The sequence below is a fragment of the Lynx canadensis genome, chromosome F2, assembly GCF_007474595.2.
Source record: "Lynx canadensis isolate LIC74 chromosome F2, mLynCan4.pri.v2, whole genome shotgun sequence".
Lineage (NCBI taxonomy): Eukaryota > Metazoa > Chordata > Mammalia > Carnivora > Felidae > Lynx > Lynx canadensis.
Window position 1 is genome coordinate 3,387,631 of NC_044320.2, and position 22,002 is coordinate 3,409,632.

Consider the following 22,002-nt stretch of genomic DNA (forward strand, 5'->3'; position numbering starts at 1 on the left):
AGCATCTTTCTCTTGCCTTCCTTAGTCATCATTTCTTTGGTTAGGAAGTGAAATACACAGGCTCGCTGTCCTCAGAGGGGACCTCTGGCGTCCCTGCTCCGTGGGAGCCAGTTTTCCCAGATCACACTTGTGGCTTGACACCCAGTGAGATTTCTTGTGGGAAAAGTCATGCAAAACTACACGATGGCGTTCCATTTATAGATTTGGCAAAATGCTTTCATTGAGAGGAGAGCCTGAGGTCGACGTGAAGTCGGAGTTGTCGAGGCCGAGTGTGTGTCGGCAAAACCTTCCTCTGTGAGGGAGTCGGGAGAGCAGGCTCAGGACTGCGCGGTGTCAAGCCGGTCGAGGCGCGTACGGACAAGCCCACCTCCGTGTCCCCACCCCCATGCTTTCTCGCCTGCCGCAGTTGTAGACTTTTTGTGAATTATAGTTTTTTGGTGACCTTTTGTACTTGAGGGTACGTTAATATGTCTCGCTGACATTTTTTGAATTTAAATTGTGAGATGGTATCGAAAACAGGGACGCCTGGGGGGCTCAGTCAGTTGAGCGTCCTACTTCGAGTCAGGTCATAATCTCACGGTCTGTGAGTTCGAGCCCCGTGTCGGGCTCTGTGCTGACAGCTCGGAGCCCGGAGCCTGCTTCCAATTCTGTGTCTCCCTCTCTCTCTGCCCCTCCCCCTCTCACTTTCTGCCTCTCTCTCTTTCTCTCTCAAAAATAAACATTAAAAAAAAAAAAAGAAAATAAGAATACATCATTTTACTGGATTTTGGTATCAGAGATTATGGAAAAAATAACATTGAGAGTCTCCTATAATGGGGACTAATGGATGAAAACCCAGGGCTTGGGTTTTAAACTCCACATGTTGTAACTTATTCCTATTAGGAAACATACGGTCTTCAGATTTAAGTTTTACCTCCCAGCTTTGTGTAGCAAGGCATCAGGAACTGCGATACGAACTCTGCCCAGAAATGAAGGCCATAATTTTTAAATTGTCAAGGTAATGTGTATTATTTGGCTTCACGTTTTCCATTCCTGTCATGCTTTTTACCCCTCGTAGGTTTTTTTCCAGATGGCACCTGTGGTTTCTTCGGAGGTTTTCATTGAGGTGGCTTTCATTTTTCACCTGGCTGGGGAGAAGGGAGGATAAACGTATGAACCCTTATGTGGGAGCTCCTCCACAAAGGGTGTGATTTGTTTCCCCCGCGGTTTATACAGTCCCTTTTGTTTGTTCGGAAACAGACAGAAGGGGCTGAACCCAAACGGGGCAGAAGTGAAGGGAAGCTTTTGACTTCTTGTAGTTGTGTTTGAAGAGATAAATACTGTGTAGCACAACATAATAAGTACCTGCTAGCTAAACGCATTCTCGGTGGAGAAACCACACATGTAACATAATGAGCAGAAAAACTCTCAGTGTGTCAAAATCCCAAATATATTAGCGGACTTAGTAGTTACGGGAAAATACTAATTTGCCAAGTTTTACATGAACCAGAATAGAACACCCTGGGGTGGTATCACGAGGGGCCCTTTGCGCGTAGCCTCGACAGGACTCCGTGGGTCACATGGGGCGCGCTGTCGGCCGTGGGGTGCGGTCTTGCTGTCCTATGACTTGCCCACCGTCTTACGAAGTGTCTGTGTGCCATTGCCCAGGCCAGATGTGGCCGTTTCTGGTCTAGAATACGGCGGTACCTCCCAGGGGATGTCCTTGTCTCCCGGAACCCCTTTCTCGCCTACCGGCCCCCCAGACTCTCAGGTGGTCTTCCCATGGCACGTTTTTACGCAAAGCAGTCCTCTGCTCAGCACGCGCGCAAGGCTTCCCGTTGCTACAGAAATAGAGTTCAAGTCCCTAGTGTGTTTGGCGGTGTGCTTTTCAGTGTGGCCCAGCCCGTGGCTGCTGCGTGGACGAGGCCTAGCTGCTGTCCCCGGAACAGAGCCTCCTTGCTCACGTGTGAGCTTTCTCTTCGGGGTTTCGACTGCCCGGAACGCAGCACCGACCTCCCCCACCTCTGACAGCTCTCTTGACCCTTCAGGCAGCAGGAAAAGTCTTTCTCCTCCATGTCCCCCACACTTCGGCAACCGTGCTTGTCACTTGCACGCTAACGGCGGGATTTCCTGTCTGTGGACTGTGTGCACTGAGGCTGGCAGGTGGGGTTGAGGCCTCTTTTTCCCCAAACCCTAGCCCAGGACGAAATCTGGCTCAGGGGGGCTCCATAGGTGCTTGTTAAGAACTGCCCCGTTTTCCCTGACACCGCTCACGGGTAGGTCGCGGGAGCATCATGCTTTCCTTCTGTGCTGCTGGGAGGGTTAGAGACAGTGTCTGTGAAGAGCCTAAAACGTAGTATGTGCTCGATAAACTGTCATTGTCACTGACGGTTTGCTTCTGACTTGCCGAGGTGTTTCCACACACGTTGCACACGCAGTTCCTGGAGTGAGGGATCGAGGCAGGACGTCGTCGGCATCAGGGAGGACGGCTCACCTGCTGTCATTGCAACAGTGGCCTTCAGACTTTCTTGGCCGTGACCCAGCTTAGGAAGTACATTGTGTACTCAAACCCGTGTGTTTCATGAAGCAACATCGATTATGTGTGATGTCCCGTCTCAGCCAGCTCAGCTGCTGGAACGAGATACCAGACGGGGTGGTTTAAACAACAGAGGCCAATTTTCTCAGTTTTGGAGGCTGGAAGTCCAAGATGGAGGTGCTGGCAGGTTTATTCTGAGGACTTTCTCGTCAGCTTGTGGACCGCGTTCTCTCCCTTTGCCCTCACGGGGTCACCCTCTGTACGAGTCTGTTCTAATCTCCTCCCATTAGGACTGTAGTCAGATTGGACTGGGGTCCCCCTGTGACCTCGCTTTGCCATAATGACCTCTGTAAAGGCCCTGTCTCCAAATTCAGTCATATTCGCGGTGTCCTACTGGGCATGAGCACTTCAGTGTGTGATTTTGCAGGGGACACACTTCAGCCTGGAACGTGAACTCTGGTCTGTCCTGTCCCCTCCCCTGGGATGCTAGTCACTGCCCACTAAGCTGATTTTTATGACCCACAGAGAAGTCAAAACTTGCCTTAAGTTACAGCACTTTCCTTTTAGAGCTGGCGGTGGAATTGAAATGGAGGGGACTCGTTTGAAATGGGTCTCCTGCACACTTCCAGTGTCTCTTACGACCAGTGGTCCGTACGTGTCCGCGTTTCCTCCCTGTGTAGCACGTGCACAGAATAAAGTTGATTGGCTCACGCAGCTGTTGCATCTCCCTGGTGTCCTGGGACGTTGACTTAAGAGAGAGGACAGAGGCATTTGTGCACGCTTCTCTGTGCATCTTTTTGTTTGTTTTTTTTTGTTTTTTTTTTAAGAGATTGAGTGAATTCCAGTTGATATTGACAAGGCATCTTCTAAGTGGCAGGGATCTATTTTGGGGCCAGAAATGGCATGTCCCTTAGTAAAAGGCAGAGGCCTTCTTCAGGCTGTTCAGGTTTTATCTCTTCTCTGGGTGATTATCTGGACAGGTGACCCCCCCTCCCCCCTTTGCAGGGGAGGAGAGCCTGTATGCAGTCCAGACAACACCCAAACCGCAGCGCAAAGTGCCAGCCCGTTTTCTCTGTGTGAACAGCACCGGGGGTCTGTTTCATGTGGTAGGTCGAACGGTCTGCAGAGGCAGGGGGTTTGGACGGTGCTGGAAGAAGAGAGTGTCACCAGGCTGCTGACTGAGCCTGACTGACTGCCCGCACCCGCCTGTCATTCTGCACGTCATTCCGTCATCGTGAAGGCGAGTTCCCGCTGTGTCCGCAGGTGCTCCCGACCTTCCAGCCGTGTTTTATGTACTTCCGGGGATGATGTCAGTGAACCTGGGAAGATGCAAAGGTCCAGGGGCTTATTTGTGTCGGATGTCAAGGCTCTGCTCTCTGTGCGGCTCACGGCAGTGGGGTAAGAGAGCGTCCCAGAGCGGCGTTCAGGGCAGTGTTGGTGCAGCTGTCCGTGGATTTAGGTAAAGTGACAGAAAGAGCCAGCGGTGCTGGAGCGGGAAAGGTGCCACAACAGGTGGGCAGGAGGGCACCGCCTGCGGGCGCTTTCGGGCTCCCGGAGGCTGCGATGTCGCGGTGAGCCTGCAGGGGCAGGGACCTGTGGCCAGGCCGCGCGTGGTACGGGAGGGAGCGTCCCGAGCGGGGTGGTTTCTCGGCCCCTTGCAGAGCCCGCTGCCTCCTCGGCAGCGGACGGATGCCCCGCGCCCCGTACCCAGCCCAGCGCCTGGCTCACCGCGGGGACGCGGGCCACGATCCCGTTGGTTCCGTGCCTCAGGCTCCCTTTGGCTTTAGCGAGTCGAGTTCACAGCGTCACCAGCAGTACCCCGGGCGTGGACGCTGCCCGGGGCCCGGTGCTCATGGCCTCGCACGGGGCGCCCGAGCAGCCCACCCGCGGGCGCTGGCGAGGCGGGCGCTGGCAGGGCCGTGTGGGCAAGCCGGGGGGCCCTGCGGTGCGCACGTGGGGCTCGTACCCGTGGCCTCCCCTCGGGTTTGTTTGTGCCTTTCTGGTGGCCTCATTCTCCGTGTGAGCGCCCGGCTCACCCGCCCCGGCCCTGTCCGTCTGAGGCCTGACCGTGGGGCCTGACCGGCCTCCCCTTCCCGGGCGCCCCCTCCTTCTTCCCGCTCTTCCTGCTGCGACTTTTCCCAAGCGCAGAGAACTTTTCTCAGGGCGCAGAGAACCGGGACCTGCTCTGCCTTCATGGCGGTTTCTGGGTCCCGAGAGGGTCCCGACGGCACTGTGTGTCGTACGCTGGGCCCCGGGAATGTCCCTGCACGTGCCCTGACACGCATGGGCCGCTTGAGCCTCGCGGTCCTTACGCTTGCTTTGCGGTGAGGAGGTGAGGTCAGAGGTCGGAGGTCAGCTAGCCTGAAGCCTCCACTGTAGGGTCGGGAGGGAGGGGGCTGTGGCCCCAGGCTCTGGAGTCTGCGCTCCGGCCGCTGGCCCCGAGGGCCCCCTCCTCAACGAGAGTGTCCCCGCCCTGCCCTGATGAGGAGCCCGGCCACGTGCCACACCTTAACACCTTAGCTTGTCCCCGTGCAGAGTTCTCTGTCAGCTTGGGTACAGCTGTCATTTGTTGGAAAGACAAGGATTGGAGGAGAGAGACGATGTCAGATTGCATTTATTCAGCGGCTTCGTTTTATCCCCAGCTCATTGCTTTGCTCCTCAACCCAGAGAACACGCGTTAGAACTTCCTCGTCATCCGCATCACAGTGGGCTGGACCCTGGCCCGGGGAAAGCGCTCGCCTGGGCCTCCCTCCCAGTTGTGTCACGGGGTGAGGGAGGGTGGGAAGGAAGAGAGGTTGTGTATTTTCCCGATGTTTCCGTGGTCCTCACTTTGACATGGCCTCTGTGTTGCTCACACATGGGCGTTGCGGACGCGGGCTCCCCGGGACCACAGCTGCATCTGGAAACGTGACAGATCTCTGTAGAGGGAAATCTCTTGTTACACTGCGACTTGTGATCATGTGTTGTAAAGTCAGAAAGGTTTTTTACCTCGGGGACGTGCCACAGAAGTATGTTTATGCCACTCACATCCTTCTCCCTGGGGGAGAAACCAGAGCAGCTGGAAGGAAAGTTCTGGTTTTAAAAAATTACAAGATTAATATTATGTAGAAGTAATTCTTTGAGTATTGAAAAGCAAGGTTATTAACAACCAGAAATCACAAAGTAGGTCAGCGAGGGTGTAAATTTAAAATAGTCTATGAAGACTTATGGTGTGGATTTAAGAGTTGAGCTCTTGGCTGAGGTGCCTCGGTGGCTCAGTTGGTGAAGCGTCTGACTTCAGCTCAGGTCATGATCTCACAGCTCATGAGTTCGAGCCCCGCATGGGGCTCTGTGCTGACAGCTCAGAGCCTGGAGCCTGCTTCGGATTCTGTGTCTCCCTCTCTCCTTGCCCCTCCCCGGCTTGTGCTGTCTCTCTCTCTCAAAAATAAATAAATATTTAAAAAAATTAAAAACAAAGGAGTTAAGCTCTTGGTATATTTAAAATATACTTTTATTATTATTATTTTAAATGTGTATTTATATTTGAGAGAGAGAAAGAAACAGATCACAAAAGGGAAAGGGGCAGAGAGAGAGGGAGACACAGAATCCGAAGCAGCCTCCAGGCTCCGAGCTGTCAGTACAGAGCCCGACATGGCGCTTGAACCCACTAACCATGAGATTATGTGAATAAATGGGTTTTTTTAAATATATATTTAGATCTTTTTTTAAATGTTTATTTTTGAGGGAGAGAGAGAGAGAGACAGAACATGAGCAGGGAGGGGCATAGAGAGAGGGAGACACAGAATCCAAAACAGGCTCCAGGCTCTGAGCCGTCAGCACAGAGCCTGACGCAGGGCTCGAACTCACAAACCATGAGATCATGACCTGAGCTGAAGTTGGATGCTTCACCGACTGAGCCACCCAGGCGCCCCTAAAATATACTTTTTAAAATAAAAATTTGCTCATATTTTACGCTTATATTTCCTGTGTTTTGTTTTTTTTTAATGGAGGAACTGGTCCTTTATTCCAAAAAGACACTTGTCAATTTTCAGCATGAATACAGTTATACTGTTGGTTTCTTTCTCCCAGTTGGCGCCCGGAGAGAGCCCACCAAAGGAGAGTGTGTTGTAAGCCCAGAAGCTGCTGGATGTGCACCTAACAGACCTCACACAAATCTCACCAGAAGGGGAATTGGGCAGGGAAAGAAACTTTAAAAGACCAGTACATGTCAGCCCAGACTGTAGAGAGCTCTCAGCCCGACGGGGTGGCCAGGGTGCCCCAACCCTACAGAAGCAAAGTTTCAAAGTAGTATAAAATGTAAAACCAGTTTTGTACATAAGCTATTCAGGATTTCTCCAGTACTAGCTGATACAAAGCACAGTGAGACGGCACTTTCAGGGACAGCAGGTTCAGACCCAGAGAAGGGGGGGGGGGTGACAGGTGTTTGTTTCATGCGGTTAAATCTAGTGGCAAACACATAATTCTCTTAATTTTCTTGTTTCTTTTACGGAGGCAGGAGAGCAAATAAGTGGTCACCTCCACATAAGGGGAACATGACCCATTCCGTGGGCGGTTGGGAAAGGGGTAAGGAAAGGGCAAGCATCTGGTCTCAGGTGGAGGTCTCACATCTTAACTTGGTCTCTTCTGATGAAAAAAAAAAATCAAAAATAAAGTTGCTTACAGACGGCTGGGAGCCGAACCCTGAGCCACACTCTCTTGGCTGACTCCTCTGGGAATCTCCTTTCCGGGCCCTGGCCCTCAGTGAGGCGGGCCGTTGCCACTCTCCCTGCCACCGTGGGGAGACGCGGGTGTGCGTCAGCTGAAAAGTGACTTTCTGCACGTGAGGACTGAGGGTGGGGCAAGACTGCTGCTTCAGGACCGCAGCGTCATTAGGAATGTTTTGCAGGTGGTCACTGCGTCAGCAACAAATAAGGCAATTGCCAAGTGTGTTCCTCACGGCATGTTTCTTTTTTTTTTTAATTTTTAAAATTTTTTTAATTTAAAATAATTTTTTTAGTGTTTATTTATTTCTGAGGCAGAGAGAGACAGAGCATGAGTGGGGGAGGGTCAGAGAGAGCGAGGGAGACACAGAATCGGAAGCAGGCTCCAGGCTCTGAGCCGTCAGCACAGAGCCTGACGCAGGGCTCGAACTCATGGACCGCGAGATCATGACCTGAGCCGAAGTCGGACGCTCAACCGACTGAGCCAGCCAGGCGCCCCCCTCACGGCATGTTTCTAGAGACACTTGGCACTGCACTCGCACTCCCTTGAACGTTGTCCCCACCGGTGCTCAGCCTCAAGCCCACCCGGGGCCTCATGGGAGAGACAGAGGCGGGTCGGCAAAGAGACAAGAAGACGCAGGGGTGGGGTGGGAGGCGCGGGAAAAGGAGACAGCAGCCTTCCAGTTAAAGGCCAGCCCTGGGTTTCAAGGCCAACTTGGGGCACCTTGGGGCAGGCTCGGAGTGGGGGGCTGGGGTGCTGTGCATCTCGCTCGGATCAGGCAGAGGCTGGCCCGGCACCTTGTGCGCAGAGGTGCTGCCTTGTGGTGGGGGGGGGGGGGGTCTTGGCTTCAGTCGTGGGTGGTCTGCTCCCCAGTCTCTTAGCAAACTCAGCATGGGCCTCTGCCTCCTGGGGTTTATCCTCAAGAATCCTTGTCTCTTACTCCGCTTGGCTCTCCTTCTGAGAGTACTTTCCTTCAGCAGCACTGAGGCCCTCCAGCTTCTGGTCCGCCAGTGTGGTCCACTCCCCCATCTCCCGGTGGCTCAGCTCACGCCTCTGTGCGTTCTGGGCCCCCCTCCGTCATCAGCAGCGTCCCCGCCGCCACTCCGTGCCTCCGGGCTGCCCCCTCTGCCCCCTCTGCAGCCTGGCTTCTCTGAGTTGGATTTCCTAGAGTTCATCTTCATTGTTCTTTTTAATATATAGTTTTAATGTTTGTTTATTTTTGAGAGAGATAGAGAGAGAGAGTGTGCATGCAAGCACGAGTGGGAGAGGGGTGGAGAGAGAGGGAGACACAGAATCTGAAGCAGGCTCCAGGCTCCGAGCTGTCAGCACAGAGCCTGATGCGGGGCTCGAACCCAGAACAGCGAGGTCATGACCTGAGCCAGTTGGATGCTCTTGTTTAAATAAGTTTATTTATTTTTGAGAGGGAGAGAGACAGAGAGAGATAGAGAGAGACAGAACACGAGCATGAGTAAGGGAGGGGCAGAAAGAGAGGGAGAGAGAGTCCTAAGCAGGTTCTGCACTGTCAGCCCGGAGCCCAACACAGGGCTCGAACTCATGAACTGTGAGATCATGAAGGGAGCTGAAATCCAGAGTCTGACGCTTAACTGACTGAGCCACCCAGGTTTCCCTTCCTTCGCCTTGTGAGGCTTGATTTTCAGTGCCCTTCATACGTCCCTCTTGCTCTCACGAGAGGCTTTCTTGGCTTCCTCCAGCTTTTGCAGGGCAGTGGCCAGGCCCTCCTGGGCACCCTCCAGCTCCCCTTCAACCAGCTGGGTCCCGGGGTTCGGGGAGGCCACCTCAGCTCGGCCTGCACCGAGGCCCTCCTTTCCCCTCCCTCCTGCAGGCGCTCGGCCCCCTCCTCTGTGCCAGCGGCCGCAGAACCTGGGTGTTGCGCTTCGCCGCCTCCACGGTGCCCACCCGGCCCCGGCTCGCTCTCAGCTTCCTGCCTCGTCTGCCTGGCTCTGCAGCTGGTGCTCCTACAGCTGTTACTTGCAGTCCCGACCTCTGAACTCTGAACTCTAATTTACGCGTGGAAACCGGACGTGTCCCCTGAATTTCAAAGGGTCCTAAGTTCACCATTGCCCCAGCTGAATTATCTTTTCCTCGAGGGTGTCACGGTTTTCTTCTTGGAGGCCTAAAACTTTTGGAGTCGTTCCCAAATTATCCTGCCTGGCCTATAACCTCTTTCCCTCCCCAGGCCCAAATTTTTATTGAAATTCTAGTTAATTAATGTGTAGTGCAGTATTGGTTTCAGGAGTAGAATTAAGCATTTGTCCCTCACATACAAGGCCCAGGGCTCATCAGAGCCTGCTTAGTCCCCATCCCCCGGCTAGCCCATCGCCCACCTGCCTCCCCTCCAGCGACGCTCAGTTGGTTCTCTATCATTAAGAGTCTTTTATGATTTGCTCCCCTCCTTCTCTTTTTCCTTCCATATGTTCATCCGTTTTGCTTGTTAAATTCTGCATCCTGTATCTTAATTGTTTGGATAGGTCCTCTATCCGTTCTAATGCTTGAGTTTTTCTCACGTGGGATCCCTCTTCCCCCTTCCACTGTCCTAGCCACGGTTCAGACTTTCAAGAGCCAGTTCTTGGACTCCTATCCTGCTTCCTGGCTTTGCTCCCTCTGATCCATTCTTCACACTGAAGCCAGAAGTATCTCCTTGAAATGCAAGCGAAATCGCATCCTTCTGTTCCCTGCGAGCGGCGGTGACGGCCCCTCTCTGTCTTAATAAAGTCTCAGCTCCTTCTCAAGGACGTTGGCAATTTGATCCAAACCATCTTTTTAACCTAATTTCGTTTCACTTCCATCTGCTTAACCTGTATCTCCTATCTGCTGGACTTCTCTGTCGTTCTTTAAGCGTGTCGCATGGCTTTCCGCGCTGTTTCTGTCGCAGTGAGCTCCGCCTCCTACAAATGGGAAAGTCAAACTCGCCCCCTCTTTACCTCCTCCTGGCCTTACCTACTTCAGAATTCAGGACCATTTCCTTGTGTCCTGAGAGTAATTTTGCTCTGGCTCTCTTATGAGGTCACGCCCTCCTTGGGTCTTATTCACCTTTGATCTTTCCCCATTCTGGACAGTGCTTTACCTGGAAAGTAGTCAATACATGCGAAACCGAATAGATTTCTGTTGTCTTTTCCACGTTATTCGTTAGTATGTATTGATGGAGACTGAGGAGTTAGGGGATCTTGTTGTCCTCAAAGAGGAGGCCATCGGTTGAGGGTCTGAGGTACAGATCTTCCTCATGCAGGGCAGATAGCCGGTATTTGTTGGTTAAATTTTTTTTTTAATGTTTATTATTTGAGAAAGAGACAGCAAGCAGGGGAGGGGCAGAGAGACAGGGAGACACAGAATCGGAAGCAGGCTCCATGCTCCGAGCTGCCAGCACAGAGCCCGACATGGGGCTCGAACCCACAGACCGTGAGATCATGACCTGAGCCAAAGTCAGCCGCCTAACCGACTGAGCCACCCAGGCACCCCCGGTATTTGTTGGTTAAAGGAATGCTGAGTGAGGTATGAAATAGTTTCAGAAGAAGGGACATGGCTGAGCACAGCAGTTTGTCATGAGGGAGAGCCTGGGGGAGACGTGGAGGGAGCACTCGGCCGGAGCAGGGCTTTCTGAGCTTCACTCTGCTCCTCTGTAAATCGGGGTGGCGATGGCACCCCTCACGTAATCTCTTGGGGACAATTTAGTGAGACAGCATTTGGAGTGCTTGGCCCAGTGCCTGGCGTATAGCAAGTCCTCCTTAAACGTCAGGCTGCCGTCGAGAACAGCGCATGTGGGGGGACAGGCTGCGCACGCCCTCATAGTGAACTAGGAGCTCCGTCGCAACGAGGGTGCCTCGGCGCTGTCCACGGACATTTCAGGGTGCTGCGTTCTTCACGCGTGAGGAGTACCCCTGTGCACGACCCCTGGCTTTTCTTTACCAAACGGTGTTGGAAATTCACTTCCAAGTATTTCTGAAATGTTTTTTATTGTACAAGTAGTGTGTACTTATTATACTTATTTTAGAAATCTTGGAAAAAAAACAGAAAAGAAAAAGTTATGCATAATCCTGCATGGGCAAACACCGTTAACATTTCAGTGAATTTTTTTGTATTGTTTTCTATTCTTTTTAAATTGGATTTATCTTTAAAACTTTTTTTTAATGTTTATTTGTTTATTTATTTATTTATTTATTTTGTAATGTTTATTTATTTTTGAGAGAGACAGAGACAGAATGCGAGTTGGTTAGGGGCAGAGAGAGAGGGAGACACAGAATCGGAAGCAGGCTCCAGGCTCTGAGCTGTCAGCACAGAGCCTGATGCAGGGCTCGAACTCATGAGCTGTGAGATCATGACCTGAGCTGAAGTAGGACGCTCAACCGACTGAGCCAGCAAGGTGCCCCAATGTTTATTTATTTTTGAGAGAGAGAGACAGAGCGTGAGCAGGGGAGGTGCAGAGAGAGGGAGACACAGAATCCGAAACAGGCTCCAAGCTGTCAGCACACAGCCTGACATGGGGCTCGAACTCACAGACGGTGAGATCATGACCTGAGCTGAACTTGGACGCCCAACCAACTGAGCCACCCAGGCGCCCCTGGATTTATCTTTAAATTGAATTTATTCTATAAATATGGTTTTGCATCCTGATTTTCCACATAACCGAGATCTTCCGTATTATCTCAGACTCTTTATAAATGTCATCGTTAATGATTATGTAACTTTGCACTGTTACTGTACCTTACCTTATCTGACTGTTAGTTCATAGTTGGATGTGCACATTCTTTCTAATTATTTATTAAGTCTTTATGCTGAGGAGAATTTCCCCTTGTGGGTGCTTTATTGAGGTCTCTAGAGATATTTATAAATGTTTTCTAGGTAGTGCTTTAAATAGATGAGGATGTAACGAGCTGGTGGCTTCACATAATTGCCTTTCATTGTGGTAGAACATGTTTACATACTTGAAAAGAACAAGGAAAAATGTTTCATCTCCTGGTCTACTTGAATGGTCGCTTGTCAGAGACTCTGACCTGCCACCATGTAAATTAAGCGAGAAACAAGAAGGAAGTGATGCGGGCGGGAGGCGGCCTGCGTGGCTCACTGCGGGTTTGTCTAAGTCCGTCCCGTCAGTGAGGGAAGGGCTTGTTTTCTTGGTACACAAGGGCGTCTTCAGTGTCTGCGTTTTGGCACATCATTAGTCATCTTTCTAGTGGTGACACCGGGGACTGTTTTGCCTTTTGGGGTTGGCCCATTGTCCCGCCTGGATGTACACGTGGAATGAAGAAGAGTTGAGTTGGTTTTTCCTGCTACGTAAGATGCTTGACTTGCCGGACGTGTTGGATTGGCTGCTCCAAGACACCCGTGTTCTCCTCCGTATTTTCACATACTGGGGCGGCTCGGGTGGGCCGTGCAACACAATGGAAAAAACAGTTTGAACTCAGAGCTCTGAGTTTGCATGTCATTTAGCCACTTTGTATCTGAATGCTTTAGGAAATTCCTTCTGAAGCCTCAGATTTCCTCTCTGTGAAATGGGCACAGTAATGCCCAAGGGAGGTCGCTCCATATGGTGGAAAAAGCACTGGATTTGAGAAGCCTGGGCTTAAAGCCCCAGCCTTGCTCGTGAGCAGTGTGACCTTAGAAAAGCGGTATCTCGTCTTGGATGCTGCAGTGGGATGGGTGATGGCGTTTCATCACTGGGTCAGTGTTAATATCTAGCGGTGAGACGGTGCAGGTGACAGCCCCTGACGGCGGGCTGGGCTCTCCCGCTGGCCGCCGGGACGTACTTGGCACGCTACTCCTGGCTTGGGGGCTGGCGCCACTTTCTCGGTTCCCACCAGGTCCCAAGTGGTTGTTGTTGGGTTCCTGCGCCTGCCACGGTCCCCTTCAATGGGGACACGTGACCCTGAACCTTCAGGAGTGACATTGGTTTTCTGTCTGCATCCTCATCGGCCTCTGTGTCGCATTCACCCCTGTTTCTCTTCTTGTGGAAACGCTCATCTTTTGACTTCTTGCGTCTCAGTCCGAACTTCCAGGATGGTTTCTTTTCAAGCTGATTTCCTACTTTTTCCTTTTCTCCCTGCCCTTTGCCTCTGTGTTTCCCTGAGTGTTGTCATGGGGCCTCCGGTCTTCCGTGGCCGCCTTACACTCTCCCCAGGAGGTGTTCTCTCTCTGCTGATTTTCCTGGTGCTCAGGACCCTACCTTCTTCCGGTCCACTGGCCTCATCACCAGCCGGCTGTCCCTTGGGTCTCTTGGCCCTTCTGGGCAGCTCCTCCGTACTTCAGATGCGGTGCGTCTGAGCCCCGTGTTGGGACGTTGTGGTTGCTGGCCTCTGTTGTCCTGTGACGTCCCGCTCGGTGCCTCTGCCGTCCCCCCAGCCCCGTGGCCTTCGGCGCCAGCCTCGACACCCATCAGCGCCGTGTCCGCTCGCACGGCCGAGCCTCCTCCCTCACACCCTTAATAGGGACACTGGTTGGAGTGTGGCGTCTTTGCTCGTGCCCACACATCTCTGTGTTCCAGGGCCCACACCACACCTGGCACATGCCTTAGTTTCGCTGATTTTTTTTCTTTAATCATGGTAAGATATACACGGCATAACGTTTACCGTGTTCATCATTTTTAGATGTGTAACTCTGTGGCATCGAGTGCGTGCACGCTGTTGTTTATCCATCACCGCTGCCCATTTCTAGGGTCTCCCCATCATCTCAAACCGAAGCTCTGTCCCCCTGAACAGTAGCTCCCTTTCCCAGTCCCTGGTACCTCCTGCTCGCCTCTCCCGTGCATGAATGTGACGGCTCCAGGGCCCTCACAGCAGGGGGCTCATGCACTAGTTGTCCTCACTCAGCACAATGTCCTCAAGGCTCATCCGTGTCATAGCAGGTGTCAGAGTCTCCGTCCTTTCTTAAGGCTGAATGACACTCCATTTTCTCTATGACCACATTGTGTTTGTTCACGGATGGACCCCTGGGCTCCTTCCACCTGTTGGCCGCTATGAGCAGCGCTGCTGTGCACACGGCGTGCAGGTTATCTGTTTGAACCTCTGCCCTCACTGCTTCTGAGTATCCACCCGGGAGGGGCATCGGTGGCTCGTGTGGTGACCCCGTGGGACTGCCATACTGCGTTCCTCAGAGGCCACCCCGCTTTGCCCTCTCCCACCAGCCGTACACGGGGGTCGTGCGGTTGTCTTTTGGGTCACCCTGTGACATTTCCTTTTATGACGAAAAGAGAAAATAAGTAAGGCACGTTTCCAAGTCGTTGTTAGTGACGTGTATGGCCACAGAGCGGGCTGGGTGGTGGGGCCCGCCCAGTTCGGCACGGCCTCTGTCTACCCAGGTCCTGGTGCCAGTGAGCAGTTGCACTTTCTGAGAAACCGTGTCGTGTCCTTTAACATGGGCTGTGTCGGTAACACAGATGACGTTTTATCCCTGTCTTTTCTTTTTGTTTTGTTTTCAACTTATCTAGACGCAAGGGGGGCCAAGGAGGTCTACTTATTGGGAACCCCCTCAAAGATCTCAGCATCATAATGCTGAAAGGTCAATAATGCTAGTCTTAGGAAAGCAGTTCCAAGGTGAGCTGTGGTTGGTATTTTCTGTAAGTGAACGTGTCAGAACCGATTCCGAAAGTGTACTTTCAAATCGTCTTGTCTTGGACCGCACCTCTGCTTTTTTCCTGTGTATCTTCTATTTTCTTCTTCCTTAGTATTTTCCTTTCATATTTGGAAGAAAAGATGTGCTTCTTCCTCTTCTCTCCTGTTCAGAACATCATACCTGATTTACGCAGACACGGGCATCTGAGATGATTATTTAGAAGGAGCGCAAAGCGCTGAACTGTGAAATCAGGATGTGTTGGGTTTTGTGCCAGTGTCATCTTTTGAAATGGCAAATGGCCTGTGACTTTTTTTGTGCTCAGAAGTCGGGGTGCTCATATTTTCTGCTTCTATAAGAAACAGTACAGGCAGGTGGCAACTGGGCTTTCTTAAAAATGTTGTCTTTGCATGATTTCTTTAATTTCTGGGATGGAAAAATAACCCTCAAGGGTATTAGGTGCTCAAGCTTGAGCGAAATGAACCGTCGGGTCTTCTGGGCAAAGTTGGACAAGTTTATAGTGATGTTATGGGTTGCGTGTGTCTCCCTCCAAAGTCATAGGTTGAAACCCAAGCCCCCAGTATGATTGAACTGAAGGCAGGGTCTTTGGGAGGTAATCAGGTGTGCATTAGGTCTTAAGGGTGGGACCCTTCTGGTGGGATTGATGCCCTCGAAGGAGGAGACACGTGCCCGGAGAGAAGGCCTTGGGAGGACACAGCAGGAGGGTGGGAGCTGCAGGCCGTAGAGTGGGCTCTCACCAGGGACTGAGTCTGTAGCATCCCGATCTGGGGCTTCCCAGTCTCCAGAGCTGTGAGCAGTATGTGTTTGTGGTGAGTCACCCACTTTATGCTATTTTGTTATGTCGGCCAGAGCAGACTAAGGCAGCTGAGTTTTAGTGGAATAAATTAAGGAGTTCTCACTTCCCTCTGACCAAATCCTACGCTTAGGACAACGCTCGGATTGGTCACGAGCTTCGTTCCAGCTGGACGTGCGGAACACGGGTTCAAACCGCTGTGGCTGGGAGCCCTGCTGTTTGTGTTACCGTGACACTGGGGTGTCTGTGATCAGGCCTAATCTGGGGGACAGGAAGACTTCGTCACCTCGGATCCAAATTCTAAAATTCCAGCTTGGTGCCTCTCTTGAGCAGATCGTTTCACCTTCCCAGGCTCGTTAAATATTTTTGCTGCGACACATTCTCAAACAGAAAGGTACCAGGAATAATGAAGCGGTCCCATACACCAGATTCGATGCTTAGTAAGATTTTTATACATTTACTTCATTTCTCACTTGCTTTGTGTGCTGGATTACTTTTTAAAAACCCTAAGACATCATTTCAGTTCACACCTTCAGTCCTTAGGATGCACTGCTTAAAAAAAGGACATTTCCTTATATAACCGTGGTATTTAATATCACACTTAAGCATTAATAAATCATTTTGATAGCATTTTATATTAATCCACAATCAGATCTCTCAGATTGTCACCAAGCTAATGTTTATCACTTTAAAAGGGGGATAATGATGCCTCCCACCCCTTTTTGGCAGGATTTTGTGGGAGGGGATTGCAGACGTATTTTGGATAAAGATTATTGAAGTTCTGCTCTGTACCAGGATCTCTTCCCTTACAGACTCTGTAGTCTGAGCGCCTAGTACAATACTTGGCATGCAGTAAGTGCTCAGTACGTGCAACTGGGAGTAGTGATCGCAGCTGTCCAGGTAGGGGCCGCTTAGTGCTGAAACAGTGCTGGTCTCCATTGGCGGCAGGACCAAGTACAAACTAAGTGGACCCTGAGCGGCCCCACCGTTTCTCGCCTCTGAGCACCTCTCCTTTCCTTCCCTGCACAGAGGCCTTCCTTGTCTGCCTGGCAAACTTGGGTGCGTCCTCTGTTGCCAGCAGTGAGATCCCTGCAGCAAACGTCACAAGTCTCCGAGGTGTCCTGTCTCAGAGAGGGACGCACGTGTGAGGCACGTGTGAAATGTTTGCCAGTCACCGCGTGGGAAAGCCAGCAGCCCCCTCCCACGGCAGCCAGTGTCATATTCTACGTTGCTGTTTCCATCTGGAGCCCCCGTGCCCCCTGCACCCTCAGCCCTTTGGGCGTTTTCAGTCTTAGCCTGCTCCCTCTCACACGTGCCTCGGGCAGCTTCTCTGTCAGGTTTTGTTGTGCACATACGACTTACAATGATATATTGGGATTCACTCTGTGTCCTTAGTCTTTTTTCCCCCTCAGACATGGTTTCTTTAATGGCCATATGTCCTTATTCTTGTCATTCTTTCCCTGCAACGTAGCAAAACCTCCAAGTATTGTACTCATGGTGTGCCCCTAGACAAAGACCGAATGTTGCCTCTTCTTTATGAAGCCTTATCAGTAGAATCAGGTTTCGTGCGTGGTCTTCTCCCAGACTCTGGTCCTGCCTCTGTGAAATCACTTGTGAGGAATTGTAGTGTTTTATTTTGACATCATATTCTCTTTCTTTCTTTCTTTCTTTCTTTCTTTCTTTCTTTCTTTCTCTTTCTTCTTTCTTTCTTTCTTTCTTTCTTTCTTTCTTTCTTTCTTCTTTCCCTCTCTCTTTCTTTTTCTTTCTTTTTTTCCCTTTCTTTCTTTCTTTCTTTCTTTCTTTCTTTTTTTCTTTCTTTCTTTCTTTCTTATTTATTCATTTTTGAGAGAGAGGGAGAGAGAGAGAGAGAGAGAGAGAGAGAGACAGAGTGCAAGTGGGGGAGGGGCAGAGAGAGAGAGAGAGAGAGAGAGGGAGACACAGAATCCGAAGCAGCTCCAGGCTCTGAGCTGTCAGTACAGAGCTCAACACAGGGCTCAGACTCACAGACCATGAGATCAAGACCTGAGCTGAAGTCGATCGCTCGACACACTGAGCCACCCAGGCACCCCTTAGCTGCCAAATCTTAAAATTTAAAGTAAAGTCACTTAACAAAATCTCAACACTTAAAAAATTTTGTAAGTGGTCCCTTTTGTCAAGGCCTAGAGAGACAGTAAGAATCTAGCAGTGATGAGTGCCCTTGGCTCCCAGACTCTGATTTCTAAACACTGTTTCCCACTAGGATCCAGGGCTTCTTGGAGAAATGGTTTGGTTCTAGGTCTGGGACTGAAAATGAGCTAGAAAGAGCAAGCTGTTGATGAATAATGAGGCCTTATCTAAAGGACACAGGAATCACTGTGACAGAGCTCCCAGTGGACAAAGATGGGACAACCTGAACATCAAAAAAAAGTGTGATGGCAATCAAGTGACATACCAAATGTATAAAAATCCACCAGTTCATAATGGTACTAAATCACATCTAACTTCCTGGACATCCCTGGAGGCAGTTGTCCACTCCAGTAAGTACAGGGAAAGGCTCAGCCATTCATCACCCCTCTCTTCTGTATCATTGGTGTTCTGGGATGGTTGATAAGGAACAAAATCCTTCCTCACAGACAGATTCTAGCTTTTAAATTTTTTTTTTTTCAACGTTTATTTATTTTTGGGACAGAGAGAGACAGAGCATGAACGGGGGAGGGGCAGAGAGAGAGGGAGACACAGAATCGGAAACAGGCTCCAGGCTCCGAGCCGTCAGCCCAGAGCCTGACGCGGGGCTCGAACTCCCGGACCGCGAGATCGTGACCTGGCTGAAGTCGGACGCTTAACCGACTGCGCCACCCAGGCGCCCCCAGATTCTAGCTTTTAAATACAGAGAACTTAAGAATTACAAAATCACCATTTTGTAATCCTTGATAAAATAACGAATCTGGGAAACAACGTAGGGCAGGTGCTCAAATCCACGAGGAGAGAGGTCTGTGGGACCTTCCCATTGGATGGACCTCACCAGCAATCGCACACAAGCATTTACTCCGGAAACTCCACTGCAGTGACATGAAGTCTCTGGGTGGTGGGACATGGTCCTAGTTCCTGTGCCCTGTGGAAGCTCCAGAAGGCATGGGCGCCCCCGACGTGAGCACGGTGACAGAGGGCGCCCCGGACGTGAGCGTGGTGCAGAGGGCGCTCCTGATGTAGTGCCGTGAGAGGGATAAGGGAGGAGAATTGGCCGATAGTCATGTCAGGAACCGGTGACACCCCCACGTCCCCTCCCTGGCTCCGGCGGGGAGAGGCCTCCCTCTCAGCAGCTTATTAGCACGTCACCTGATGGGAAGTGAGGAGAGAGTTGATCTGCCTGGAGCCACCGCGCACAGCTGGCGGGGAGGGCCCCGTGCACATCGGGCAGCGTAAGAGGCTCCTGAGATGTTGGCCGGTTCACCTGGCTTCCGCAGAGCCCCGAGGACGCTCGCAGCCAGGCTCATCCCCTGCCTGGACAGCGAGCAGACGGAAAGGAGGGGCCGGAACGCACAGGCCGTGGGGTCCCCGGTGAGCCGGCCCTGCACGAGAAGCCGGCAGCCGCGATGCCTCCCTGCTGGCACTCGCGCTGTGCACAGTGTCGGCGCGGAAAGGCCGATCCATAGCTAAGCCGAGGCATGTGCTGCGGGGCTCTTCCTGGATGACTTTGCAGGCGGCGTTAGGCTTCACGGGTAGATTCATTTCCCTCTTCATTTCAGCAGGGTTTACTCAGAGGCCGTAATCCAACTTAATAAGACACCTAAGCCACGAGCGCCGTACCCAGCATTAGGCAAATGAGGTCATTTGCATGCCATCGCCTGGAGCCCTTCAGGAGATTTATCATGTATACATCGAAGATGATTTCCTTATTTAAAGAATTTTGTTCATCTTGCAGATAAACTTTACAGTGTCACATCCAAAGTTAATTCTGGTTGCTTTCTTGTCCCCCTGTTTCCCGGAGAATGCTGCTTAGACACAGAAATGCCTGTGGCAGCAGCTTTTACCAGTTAAAATACATGTCCTTGCCTCGATATTTGCTACTTATGGTCCCCAGTCCCGGAGGAGCACTATATCTGGTCTCTGGCAACCTGTCCCCTCTCTCTCAGTGCAGCCGTGTGGCTGTGTGATGACTGTCAGCTCTCACTGTCTCACTGTGCTCAGTGCTCACATCTGCCACTCATTGCTTTCTTTTTTCTTTTTGAGAGAGAGAGAGACACAGACAGAGCGTGAGCAGGGCAGGGGCAGAGAGAGAGGGAGACACGGAATCCGAAACAGGCTCCAGGCTCTGAGCCGTCAGCCCAGAGCCCGACGCGGGGCTCGAACTCACAAACTGCGATGTCATGACCTGAGCCGAATTCGGACGCTTAACCGCCTGGGCCACCCAGGCGCCCCTGCCAGTCACTGCTTTTTAATGCTTTACCTCTTTCCATCCTGAGTAGTTTCTTCAGAGCAGAAGGTTGGCTCTGGTTGAATGCCTTCCCCTAAGGCGATCCCACCTTGGACCAGCGGGACCAAGCCATTCATCTGAAGCTGGGGCGACTCCTAGGTGTTGTGTCCCTCTGTCACCACTGTCCCCGTGCCCTCCGCCTTTCCCTGCAGGCAGTGGCAGAGGAAATGGAAGCCAGGAGGAGTGAACTCCCTTTCCGCCTCCCTTAATCCTTCCAAAAGGATCAGTGAGAAGACCACTGGCTTAGGTCTGACACATCTTTGACAAGCCTTGGGCCTGGTTTGGTCTCAGCTTTTCCATTTGTAAAAAGAGCATTGTGATGCCTGCCTTCCTGAGTAATTACGCACTTTGGGGTGTGTAAGGTGCTCTTGGGCTCCGGGGTGTTACAAAGCCTGTGAGCATGTTGTGGACCGTTAGCCGGCATTCCCTGTATCCTGTTTTCCTCCCTCCCAGCCAAGGGGTGGGGGTGGGGTGGAGCAAAATAGTCTGGGTTTGTAATTATTCTCTTAAATATCTATGACACAGATGGATTGTAGACTCCTTGGGGAAAGGGCCTGGCATTTACCTTGGTACCTAGTAATTTCTGGAAATATATTTGTCAGGTAATAAAATATACTGATTCTCCAGTCCTGCCTGCCTACTGACTTTCTTGGAATTTGGTAAGGATTTATTCTCTTGGGAAATGAAGTCTTCTGGAAGACAGTAATTTAACTTCCTTTTTATCCATATGCCCCTGAATGGAGCCATTGCTGGTGATTATTTAAATGAAGTGAATAAAGCATCTGCTTTCTTTTGGTCTCTTGTAGCAGCATTCCTTCATTTCTGTCACAATATGGACTTGCTGGACTGGCATGGATTGGGTTAAGAATTTTATTTTGCTCAAACCACCCCCCCCCCCCCCCCCCCCCCCGCAAAACCCAAAGACCCCTACTTTTATTTAATTGACCTTCATTTTGTTTTTTTCTTTTCAGAAAAGAAAGACGTGACTCAAAGCCTGGAGAACTACACGTGCAAATGTCCTGGGACCATGGAACTCCTCACCCTCCCAGGTGGGCCCACCCTGCCTCCAGTGCCCTTCACCAAACTTCCCATCGTCAGGTAAGGCGGGCCCTGCCAGCGTGCCCAACGGGCGCCTCACTGCCAGATTTTTCTACCACTTGCGTCATAAATGTAGACCTTGACAAGAGTTTCCATTCTCTTTTTAAAAAATTTTTAAGTTTTATTTATTTATTTTGAGAGAGTCAGAGACAGTGGGAGTGGGGGAGGGGCAGAGAGAGAGGGAGAGAGAGAGAATCCCAAGCAGGTTCCATGCTGCCTGTTGCAGAGCCCGATGAGGGGCTCGAACTCGTGAAAGCATGAGATCCTGACCTGAGCCGAAATCACGAATTGGATGCTTAACTGACTGAGCCGCCCTGCTCCCTCCCCTCCACCCCTGAGAGTTTCAATGTTTGATTGCTGTGTATCTGGTTCATTATCTCATTAAATCTCAGCAGTGGCACTAGGAAGTGGGAGTATCGTGTCAATGAGAGAATCGGGCCAGTGGCATCGTGTAACTGCCGTGTGCCTTGTGGATGACACAACCAGATGCAGACCCTGGTCTGCCTGCTTCCAGAGCCCGCGGCGTGACCTGCGGGGATGAGACATACCTGACCTTGCCTCTTCCTCCTACAGGCTTCCAGGGTTTCCCCTTTCCTTAGACCACAGGCCCCTGCCACACGGACAAGGGTGTAGCCCCTCCCACACACTTTGGTGACTTCCCTGACGCCGTGCGTGCCCTGGGGTCCGTCTTTCTTCTGCCTGGCGGTAACCTGTTGAGTGCATGCTCGTTTTTTCAGACTCATTACAGGCCTGGTTTTTAGGAGGCCTTTGCCGGCACTCCCTCCTGGTGCACACACCTGCCATGGGTAGGAGAGTCTTGGGTCTCCATTGCACCCACTGCTGGCCTGCCTCACAGTATGC

At 51.4% G+C, this 22,002-nt stretch overlaps 1 protein-coding gene across 4 annotated transcripts in view; it reads left to right on the top strand.

The window, feature by feature from the left end:
• The window catches only part of TRAPPC9 (trafficking protein particle complex 9), a 575,975-nt gene that overhangs the window by 94,002 nt on the left and 459,971 nt on the right, over window positions 1-22,002 (top strand). For all 4 annotated transcript variants that reach the window (XM_032592000.1, XM_032592002.1, XM_032592001.1 and 1 more), the window contains one exon: window positions 21,015-21,141. In XM_032592000.1, the coding sequence (XP_032447891.1) occupies window positions 21,015-21,141 (127 nt within the window). The remainder of the gene's footprint in view (window positions 1-21,014; window positions 21,142-22,002) is intronic.